The sequence below is a fragment of the Embiotoca jacksoni genome, unplaced genomic scaffold (genome assembly GCF_022577435.1).
Source record: "Embiotoca jacksoni isolate LCO1_2020_lvr unplaced genomic scaffold, fEmbJac1.0.p SCAF_11, whole genome shotgun sequence".
NCBI classification, from domain to species: Eukaryota; Metazoa; Chordata; class Actinopteri; family Embiotocidae; genus Embiotoca; species Embiotoca jacksoni.
The window spans coordinates 19831477-19843055 of record NW_027185241.1 but is presented as its reverse complement, the minus strand read 5'-3'; the positions used below and the strand labels follow the sequence as shown (position 1 = coordinate 19843055).

Genomic DNA, 11579 nt, shown 5'->3' with positions numbered 1-11579 from the left:
TCACACAGAAACGCCAGCTCACATTTCCACTTTTCATCCCGCAAAACTGTGGAGTCTTTTCCTTTACTGTCCATGAACTGACAGATTTCCTTGATGAGCTCAAAAACTCGATTGAGAACTTTTCCCCGACTCAGCCAACGCACCTCTATGATGAGGAATGTCGGCAAACTCGGAATCTATTTCCCGCATAAAAGACTGAAATTGCCGGTGATTTAAACCTTCAGCTCGGATAAAGTTTACGGTTTGCGTTACAGTGTTCATTACATGCTCCATTTTGAGGACTTTACCACACAGCATTTCCTGGTGTATGATGCAGTGATACGCTGTTAACTCACCAATCCAGTTCTCCTCCTGCATCTTTGCTCGCATCCTTCCCACCAGTCCAATGTTTTCACTGCACATCGCCGGTGCTCCGTCTGTTGGAAGTCCAGGAAGTTTGTCCCAGGACAGTTTCATGTCAGTTATGCTTTGACATACGTTTTCAAAAATGTCTTTTCCTGTCGTTGTTCCATGCATCGATTTAATGTCCAATATTTCCTCTGTAACAAACAAACTGGAGTCCACTCCACGGATGAAGATGGCCAGCTGTGCAGTGTCCGTCATGTCGGTACTTTAATCAACAGCAAGAGAAAATGCAGTAAAGTCTTCTACTCTCTGTATCTTCTCCTCTGCATTCAGGTTTTGCAGCTCCTGATGTTTTGTCTCGTAGTGCCGTTGTAGATTAAATTCCTTAATTACAGCCACATTAGCTCCACAAATGAGACACACAGGTTTACCGGCAATGTCAGTAAACATGTACTCAGCCTCCCATCGGTTTTGAAAAGCTCTGTTTTCAGAATCAACTTTTCTCTTCTCCATTGTGAGGGGCATCGCAATAACTTTTCAACAGGGTTGCAGCCAGTTGCAGCGCAACAGAAGCTGACTTGGTTGACGTGGGAAAGTTCCCGGGTATCCGAGCGTCCGTAAAGGTAACTGAAGCACTGCATTATGGGATCTGTAGTTCGTGTATTATCAGCGCTTCATATCGCCGGGCCATAACAATAGATCTATATAAAATTATCTCGCGGGCCGGATATAATTGCACGCTGGGCCGGATGTGGCCCGCGGGCCTTGAGCTTGACATATATGGTTTATAGGGACATGAGTTAGTATATAACGACATTACATGACTACTGTATGTGACAATACTGTAGGTCATGGTATCTCACTAGTGTGTGTTTATTGTGTGTACCAGTAGAACGTGAGCCAGCTCTGAGTTAATCACTGAAGGTTTGATCAATATGCAGTGCTTCCTATACACTTACTTGGGACGGCCCCCCAGGTATACTTGGCTAGCAATATAAAAGACTTCCTTATTTTGTTATTTTTTTTAACCTGTCCAAGAGAATAACGGTGTTAAAGTGATAAATTAACGAGTGAACGATCTTCCCTCGATCTCCTCCACCGGTGGCAGCTCCGCTGCTGCACTCACGCGGTTGCTGATGCACAGAGATTAGAGGACTTTAACGAGCACAATCTGCCATGCGAGTGCAAATCGCAGCAGAATCGCACGGTTAGCTGGAAAGAAACAGGTGCTCATAAATTAGGTAAATAACAGATACAATAGTTTCAGCTGGACCGCTACAGCAGGGTCACAACTATAAAGAGTTTCTATCATTGAAAGAGTGAGAGATCAAAGTTACACTGCAGTTCAGCTGAATGCTGTGCCTTCAAATTAAAAGCCACATACTAGGTTTTCACTGAGTCAAAACCTAGTATGTGGCTTCTCAATCGAAGGGGAAACACTGAATTTTCATGTTAAATCATGTTAGGATACTTTATTTGACACTTTTCAAACCAGTTTGGCCACACAAGAGTTCCTTGCACTGCAGCAGGCATTTAGGGAGCATCTGTATAATTGTAGATACAAGTGTCCGCTGACCTCACAAACGCAACTGTCTCCATTGACCAGTATGTGGCTAGGTTTGTGTGTTGTGTGTTAACAGACCTCATAAACACAACTGTCCCCATAGACATGTCATTTGCTAGGTTTGTGTATTGTATGGAAACTTTATTTATTTCGAGAAATTGTACACTTTTAGCTCAAGAAACACAGACTGATGTGGAAACTGAATAACAGGATTCATTTGTATATTTTATTTTGTTAGATATACAAATTGACAAAATGACAAGGCTATATTTTAAAAGACATATTTACATATTTATTATTAACCTATTTATAGCCCTGTATATCTCATTACCACGCTCCTTTCTGGGGGAAAACAGACCCGCGTACTGCATTGACAGCCACAAAATCTCAGTAGCGCCAATATCCCAAATTGGTAGCTGGTATGTCACTTTGTGAAAAGCGGTACATTTCCTAGTGGTATGACACTTTGAATTTTGGTATGCCCCGCTTTCCTTAAGGTGCCATGTACCGATTTCTGGAGGTATACCAACCCCTTCAGGGGTATGTACCGATCCCTGGAGGCATGCTGCTCCTTTGCCACTGGTACAAACTGTCTGCTGACGGCATTTACCACATTAATGTATGTTACAGGGCCGTACAGTGTATGGCTACACCACGTTAGACTGGCCCTGCCCCCTGATGCATGTGAAAATTTGGCACAGATTGCCGAGGGTTACGCCAAGCACTGCCGTAAATGTGTTCTTTTCTGTCATCATCTTCAAGTCTATGGTCTTTAATATGTTAGCACATCAGTGATGTAAATAAAGAGATGTTCTCTCTCCTCTTCTGCAGCTTGGATGTATGCGGTGATTTTCAAATGACAGTAAAGTAGTCTCATATTCTGATTGGGACTCTGAAATCCTGCCGATGTTTCCAAACGTGATATTAGAGCTGGTCTTGGATAACAGAGTTAACGTTAGCCTTAAACAGTCGCACTATTTGATAACAGAGTCACCAACAGGCAGATCGGCAGGAGAAGGCGGGGTACACCAAAAGTCGAAGTGCCATACCACTAGGAAATGGTACGTACCACTTTTAACGAAGTGACATACCACCTACCAATTTGGGATCTTGCTGTCTCTCCAAAATCTGACGTTTGCCCTCTGGTCATGTCCAGGGAGAAATTGCCAACATGACAGAGTCATCTCAGGGTTCTTAACACCCCGGTCCTCACAAAAGAACCTTGAAACATGACAGAAAGTAGCCCAACAATTCCCACGAGCAAGCATTAAGCGACAGTGGGGAGGAAAAACTCCCTTTAAATAGGAAGAAACCTCCGACAGAACCAGGCTCCATGGTGGGCGGCCATCTGCCTTGACCGGTTTGGGAGGGGGGTGGGGGGTGGGGGGGTGAAGGGAGAACGCAAAAACAATTCACAAACTGCAAAAACCTTTCACAGAACACAAAAACCTTTCAGAAAAGACAAAAGCATTTCACAAAACACAAAAGCATTTCTCAGAACTCAAAAAGGTCTGCATGGACACAAAACCCTTTTACAGAAAAAGAAACATTTTAGAAAACACCAAAACTTTTGACGGAACACATAAACCTTTCACAAAACACAAACATTTCACAGAACAACAACAACAACAAAAAAATAATCAAAAACCAGAAAGAGTAGAACAACACATGTTTGTGATTGGACAGAACCCAAGTAAATCCACTTGTAAAATTCGGACATAAATAATATTATTTCTGGTCTGAGCCTCTACACCATAAGCCAGTAGAGACGCTGAAATCGTAAAGTGGCTGATGTTATGCATTGCAAATTCCATCAAAACGAAGGTTGATTCACAAGTTTTGAGACTGCTGCTTGTGCGCGCGCACGGAGTACAGACCATTACGTGCACGGAGCAGGAGAAAGATATAACCCTCATAAGTAACTGGTAAAAATTTCGTCGCTTGATCATCAGCAGTTCCTGAGTTCCACACGTTTTGGTGAACAGTGGACCGGCTGCATCTGTGATGTTTTACGCACCTTAAACTTTAGCAGAGAGAAACTTGTGTGTTTTTTTAACGCGCTCCGAGCGGGAACGCTGTCATGTTGGACATCACTACAGTTTGGGTCGTTTCAACTCAACGTTTTTCCTCAGATGCCTCAGAACGTCACAGCCGAGCTCCGTGGTTTCACTCCGACCCTTCTGGGATGAGTTCACGGCACGCAGCACCGGCAAAGTCAAAGAAAACCCACCTGGTTGCGCGCTTGACCTGTTGCGCTTTTTTTTTAGTTTTGGACAGTGACGTTCTGCCCCTCAGAAACGTGGATGTCACTAAGAACACCTGTCCAGGCTCATTGCTTCATTGTCACAGCCCTCCTGAAGCACTGTAAGAGTCTGTTGCTGATTTCCAGAATTTGATACAAAATCTGACGCCCTCTGGTTACGTCCATGGAGAAATCGCAGACTCACTCGGTCCACTGCTCACAAAAACGTGTGAAAGTCAGGAACTGATTATAATCAAGCGACGATATTTTTTACCAGTGTGGTTATATCTTTCTCCTGCTCCATTCCTCACATGAGCAGTAGTCTCAGAACGTATTGATTTACCCTTGTATTTGACAAAACAAAGTTAACTGTTGGCTTAAAAAAGTTGTGGCTGAGAATACAGTGGCCCCGCAGGTCAAACCACAACAAAACATTGCCCCCACAAACCAGAAACGTACCATACTGCACATAAAACCATAACCCAGAAACTTTCATATGAACTAAACCGTAAATATTGTGAACTGTTCCATCCTTTGTTTGTAACTCTTCTCATCCTCATCCACACAGGTCCAGCAGAAGAAAAGCTCTAACAAACCTCAAAATCATTTCAAAAACAACAAGTCATCTCAGGGTTCTTAACAAACTCCGGTCCTTATAAAAGAACCTTGCAACATGACAGAGAGTAGCCCAACAATTCCCACGAGCAAGCATTAAGCGACGGAGGGGATTAAAAACTCCCTTTCAATAGGAAGAAGCCTCCGACACAACCAGGCTCCAAGGTGGGCGGCCATCTGCTTTGACCGGGATTTTTTTTTGGAGGGGGGAGGAGGGGACCCAAAAACAATTCACAGAACACAAAAACATTTCAGAAAAGACCAAAACATTTTGCTAAATGCAAAAACATTTCAAAGAACGCAAAAGCATTTCACAAAATGCAAAACATTTTACAAAGCACAAAAACATCCCTCAGCAGTCAGAAAAGTTGACACTCACTGCAAAAAACATTTTACAGAAAACAAAAACATTTCACTAAACACAAAAACATGTAACTAAGCCTCAATAACATAAACCTGGAGAGACGCTGAGATCGTAAAGTGGCTCATGTTATGCATTTCCAATTTCAACATCTTATGGCAAAAAAATGAACTGTTGGTTTAACAAAAATCTGGCTAACAATACGTTGGCCCTGAAAGTAAAACCGCAACAACTTATGTCGCCACAAACCTGAAACATAATAAACTGAATTTAAAACTGAGAAGACCAAACTGATATGAACCAAACTGTAAATTTGGTGAACAGTTCCACCCTGAGTTGTAACAATCCTCATCCACACAAGTCCCGCGGGAGAAGAAGGTCTCACAAACCGCATAAACACTAAACCAGGGATGAGTACTTGGCTGCAACGAGTATCCGAGTATCCGGTACGGGTAACGTAGTTTTAACGAGCACGAGTATCAAATGAGTAAATGTGTCAATATCCATGGCGGAGATCCCTTATTGAAACTATTGGCTCTGGCTCTTAGACTGTATCTTAGACTTGAACTTTTATGGAGTCCATTTGGGCGAAGGCCACCCTGGACAGGTCGCCAGTCTACGACAGGGCCAACACATTAGAGACGGACAGAAACAAAGACCATTCACTCTAATTCACACCTAAGGGCAATTTGTAGAATCACCAATTAATCTTTTTGGACGGTGGGAAGAAGCCGGAGCACCCGGAGAGAACCCACGCAGGCGCAGGGAGATCATGCAAACTCCACACAGAAAGGCCCAAGAAACGAACCTTTTTGCTGTGAGGTGACGATGCTAACCACTGCACCACTGTGCCGCCTGTCGGCTGAAGATGTTTTATATGAAACTAATTGTCCAGTAATAATAATCGAATCGAATAATCTGCGTGAGCGAGGAGGTGGGGCTCTATGTGTAACTGGTCGCGATGCGTGGACACAGTTCGTGTCTGTTCGAAGCCAGAGCCAGTAGTTTCAATGAGAATCTCCACCACGAATACTGACACATTTACTCAAATGATACTGGTGCTCGTTAAAAGTACATCACCGGTACCGGATACTCGTCTCATCCCTAATGTGGGCCAAACTGTTAAAGTTTGTGAGGCTTCCACCCTTAGCTTTAACACTCCTCCTCCTCCTCATCCAGTCTGGTAATGCAGGAAAAAAATGTCCTCCTTATCCAAGTTAAGAACCGGCCGGCTTTTTTCTTCTTCTTCTTTCGATCAATGTTGCCTAAAGAGTTAAGAAAGAGACAAATGACATTAAAATATGGATGGTCTTTCAAATGGACAACAATTTAAATGAACAGTACAATTGGAGGTGGCTTTTTCTTACTGTCTGTGTTGGAGTCTTTAGAACTCGAATGCTTCAAGTAAATTTCCCTTTTGCTGCTTAGCCCAATCTGCCAACTTAACACACAAATTAAGGTTTAGTTAATTTGGTCATGACATGTTAAAAGAAGCCTGTAATCTTCACACACTTGAGCTACACACATACTCCTGAACCTGCTCCAATTGCATCCAAACCAAATAATTTACTCATCTGTCCGAGCAACAAGTCATGACCAAGAAAATCATCTCACTTATCTATACTCTCGTCTTCTAGATGTGGTGCGTTCCCAACCAAGATCGAACCCGCTGGCACTGCTGGAGACGGACTACGGTGTTCTGGGTTGACGTTGGTGACACCTTCCTCCACGGAGAGATCTATAAGCTGCCAACTAAACACAACACAGGTTTGGTGTATTTTTGTCGTGGCTATCTTAAAAGAATCCCGTCAACATCACACAAAGGTACACGTACTCCCAAACATGCTGAGTAGCCTAACTAAACCATTTCCTCGCCTGTCTAAGAAACAAGTCATGACCAAGGAAGTCATCTCACCTATCTGCTCTCTTCTTCTTGTCTTTCAGCTGCAGTGTGTTCTCAGGAGCTGCAGGCTTAACCAAGATCATACCAGTTGGGATTGTGGGAGATGGACCACAGAGTTTCTGGTGGATCTTGGTGGTGTTAACCTTTTCCTTAACAGCAGTTGGAAGCTGGAAACTAAAAACACACCGACACACACAGTTATTATATCTGTTTCTGTCACGACTCTGGGAAAAATGTCTGTCCGCTACCTGAAAGGTGACTTTTAAGACCAGAGGAAATAATCTCACCAAGCAACACCCTGCACTCTGTCCATCCTGCTGCCTGATGCTGCAGGAGGAGTCATAATCTCACTGGATGGCAACTGTGTGGAAAATGTACTGACGCCTGCATCTGTCTTTCTGGATCTCTTCTTTTTGATCTTTTCAGACCAGGGAACTCTAATCCGCCACCATTTACTGTCGACACAGAAATCAAACGAGTGTCTTCTGATGAATATTTGTGTGTCTACGTGAATGCTGCTTTATGCTGGAGTGTACATATGAATTATATTTGTAGAAAGGTACAACAAGTCATCTATTTTCCTAGAAGGTCATTTGGAGTAAACAAGCAGGTCCTGTCATTGTTTTTCCAGTGTGTTATGCAGCGGGGAATCAGTGCATGCTACAGTTGTCTCTCAGTTCAGCTTAAAACTCCCATGAGGGAAATATTTTACATTCTACTCCACCACATCTATTTGAGCGCTTTCGTTACATTTTAGACGAAGAATTGATACAATGGATAATACAACTAAGAAACAAGAGTTATGAATGAGAAATGAATCTCACCTAAATCCTCTCTCCTCTTTCAGCTGCAGTGTGTTCTCAGGAAGGGCGGGTTTAACCAAGATCACGCCAGGTGTGTGCTCCGGGTGAATGTTGGTGACGACATCCCTCTGAGCGGAATCTGGAACCCGCCGTCTAATAAAGCAATAAAAAAAAGTTTAAAAAAAAGATCCAATTATGGCTAAAGCTTAAATAACACAACATGCACAATAATTTACAGATGGGGCTACAAATTAAGAAACATCTATATTCATTCATTCTCTCATTCAACCTTCATTTGATGCTGAGATTACATTTTACAGCAAATTAAAGATGAAATTAATTAAATATGTTAAACATGTGAACAAGAGACATGTTAACAGTTACTTAATGTTTATAATTGTTAGGTAATGCATTACTTATTTACTTACGTTAGGAGCGTTTTATGAACATGAGTACAATCTATAAATAAATTCCTTAATCAAAATGAATAACATTAGTAAACGATTACTTAACACATTAACCTTAATTAAGTAAAAGGTCGGAACACGTCTTCCAACAATACTTACTGAGAGCAGTGTTGGCTAGTTGTAATGAATGGATGAGTGAGGATTTGATTGGGACGGATCCTCTCAGCCTCATTGAATTTCAGCATGGCCTTCAGGAGGTCAAAACATCGCCCTCCATCTTCAACCTCAGACTCGTCCATTGACTTCAGATGCAACTAGTTTAGGAGACAGTCACCATCAGTCAAGTCACCTTTATGATTCATGAAAAAACTATCCGCAAAAGTGCCAATGAAATTTATCACGTCCATTACACCTACCTCTTTCCTTGTATCCAGAGATTCGTCTTGGATTCTCCTCTCTTGACCGGAAAAGAACCATCCAAAATACTCCTTGTCTGTCTAAAAGAAAATTCAGTGGTGAAATCATTGACTGTTTATAAAAAGTGGATGTAGCTTCCGGCCAAATTACAAAATCGAGGCTTCACAAACCAAACCAGTGGGTGACGTCACTCCTTGGGTGACATACCTGTTCCTACTAAACTCCTTACTCGCGCGAGTAAATAACTTGTGCGGACGCGAGTAAACAGATCTAACTTATTAACTGGTAAATGTTAGGGAGTGTTTTCTTAATTTGAGAAGAGACCGGTGATTATCAAAAACCTGTGGAACAGTCAGAGAAGTTTCACTGTGGTACCTTGATTCTCCAGTTGTTGGACTCAGTCCTAATGAAAAACCGTCTGGTTTTCTTCCCTCCATCAAGGAGATGGTCCGCTGGCTGACCGAGGACTTCCATAATCTGCCGTATCTGGAGATGACACAGGACTTGTTTGACATTTTTTTGCTCTCCTCTCACCCCAACCGGTCGAGGCAGATGGCCGCCCACCTCTGAGCCTGGTTCTGTTGCAGGTTTCTTCCTGTTAAGAGGGAGTTTTTCTTCCCTCTGTTGGAGGTTTTTCTCCCTTAAAGAGGAGTTTTTTTTCCCTCCTAGCTTATGTGGGAATTGTTGAATTGTTGGGTTTCTCTGTATAATATTGTAAAGTCTTGCTGTAAGGACTTTAATGTGTTAAGTGCCATGAAATAACCCGTGTTGTGATTTGGCGCTATATAAATAAAGTTGAATTGAGTTGAATTACATTTTTGTTTGGCTGGTAATGCTAACAACTCCTGATGTCAGAAGCATACAAAGTTCAGAAACCTTCAGGAACAGCATGCAGCAGTAGTGAAACCATTACAGAAAGAGTGGAGTCAGACTTTAGCGAAAGGACTTACTTCTCGAAATTCATCGAATTTACAAAACAGTGGATAGCTGAAGAGCATGGCAGCCATCACACAGCCCAGTGACCACACGTCAATGGCCTCAGAAAACATCATGCCTAGAAAGATTTCTGGAGCCCTGAACGTGGAAGAAAAGCATCACGCAGAATGAGGAACACTGTCATATCTTAAGGATTCACTGTGCAACAGCACTCACTCCAGTCCAATAATAATCAGTGGACGTTGTATACGCTTACCTGTAATTAATTGTTTGCACATGCATGCCCGCCTTGGCTTTAGATCGGTACATGGTCAAGCCAAAGTCAATCAGTTTGACTCTGAAGGGTCGTGTACGGTGATCCACCATCATTATGTTGTCCACTTTTATATCAGCGTGGATCAGGCCCACGGTCCTCAGCGCCTCTAACGCTATGGCCATCTGATTATGGTCAGAAATTAATAATCAGAGAAAGCCCCACCAGTTTAAAAGATGTACGGCGCTTTGCTTTCCGTTTGATCGTACTGCGTTCGTACCTGTAGGATGATGACTCTGATGTCACTCAGAAGAAAAGGGCCAAGGTCAATGTTCATAATGAAGTCTAAGATGCAAATATCCAACAACTCAAACACCAGCGCTTTGCCACAACTCATGTGGAACCAGCCGAAGAACTTGACTATATTGCACCGGTCAAAGTTGAGGCACATTAATTTTTTCAGTATGGCAATCTGGAGACATGATAAGTTAGATATTATTAGTTTTTTACAGTTGATATGTTCAGGGCTGGACACAGTACTGTGTGCAGTACAGATTAATTATTGTACAAATGATAAGTATTTATTTACATAATAAAAGAACTGTAACCATTAATGTATTATTTAATAGGTCCAACTTGTTATTCTATTATAATTAACTAAATTTGGGACATTTACTGCACCTCTGACAGTACAATCTCTTTCACACCTGAAAACATCAAAATCAACCAAGTGTCCCACCTCCTTCTTGTTGTCGATGTCAATATGTAAGGGGATCTTTACAGCCACGGTTTCTTCCGTGTCTGTTCTCCAGCACTGTAAGACCTTTCCAAAGCCGCCCTCCCCCAGAACCTTCTGGACCTTGTATTTCTCGGGGAGTTTGACAGCCCATTCAGCTTCCTCTTCAGAAGATGAAGTTTCCATTTTTGTTTGTCTGGAAGCTGAAAAAGCAACCCTTTAAAGGACAACAAGAATGCTTTAGATCCTCCACTGTAATTTGTGTCTATTTTTTTCTGGCATTCATTTGACACTGAACATGTAACACCATTGCCACGTCTCTTTACAAAGCTGATTTAACAAAAAATAAGTACATTCAATGGAAATTGTTGACATATTTGAAAAAGCAAACACTTGATCATATTTAAAACAGTGCCCACAGATAAAGGTGATACAATCAAACAGATTACACCAAAATTGACATTTTGGAGTAATTTTCCAACCATGTATCACTTCATCCTGTGCAAGGCCACGGGAGGTTGGAGCTTCTCCCAGCTGACTCTGGGTGAAGGCATGTGCTACATCCAAGAGAAAGAAAGACTGACTTACTGTATCACAACAGTCGATCAATGGTACACTTCTTTGGATTGCTTTGTTGGTAGATTTGATCAACTTGTCTGTCCAACTGCCCAATGGTGAAATGAAAAGATTCTACACAGAACTGTAGAAACATAGAAAGAACCTTTGTGATGTCATAGACAGTTGAGGTCTACAGACAACATTCTCTCACCACTGTTGATGTTTAAATTAGAATTCATTGGAATGTAAACTCTGAGATACATTCAGCAATAACCTTTAAAACAAAATTGTATGTCTTGATAATGGGTCAAAAGAGATACAGAAGTATGGTCCTGTAATAAAAAGGCAAAAGGGTGTTATTTCTAGCCTATACTTTATGCTATGTTAATTTGGACAAACAAAGTATACTGTACATCTGTTAAACACGTGTCCTTAGATT

General features: G+C 42.0%; 1 protein-coding gene and 1 long non-coding RNA gene across 2 annotated transcripts; one reads left to right on the top strand and one right to left on the bottom strand.

The window, feature by feature from the left end:
• Positions 1 to 703: 703 nt before the first annotated feature.
• Positions 704 to 8150, top strand: LOC138192752 (uncharacterized). Its single transcript, XR_011177831.1, has 3 exons — positions 704 to 968; positions 6765 to 6894; positions 7072 to 8150. It is a non-coding gene; the product is annotated as an uncharacterized lncRNA (long non-coding RNA).
• A 245-nt stretch (positions 8151 to 8395) lies between these two features.
• LOC138191727 (homeodomain-interacting protein kinase 2-like) lies at positions 8396 to 10768 on the bottom strand. Its single transcript, XM_069138704.1, has 6 exons — positions 10586 to 10768; positions 10127 to 10318; positions 9850 to 10031; positions 9608 to 9731; positions 8657 to 8737; positions 8396 to 8554 (listed from the first exon to the last, which is right to left on the bottom strand). Exons 1-6 carry the CDS (start codon positions 10766 to 10768, stop codon positions 8396 to 8398), a joined length of 921 nt encoding a protein of 306 aa, XP_068994805.1.
• Positions 10769 to 11579: the final 811 nt, after the last annotated feature.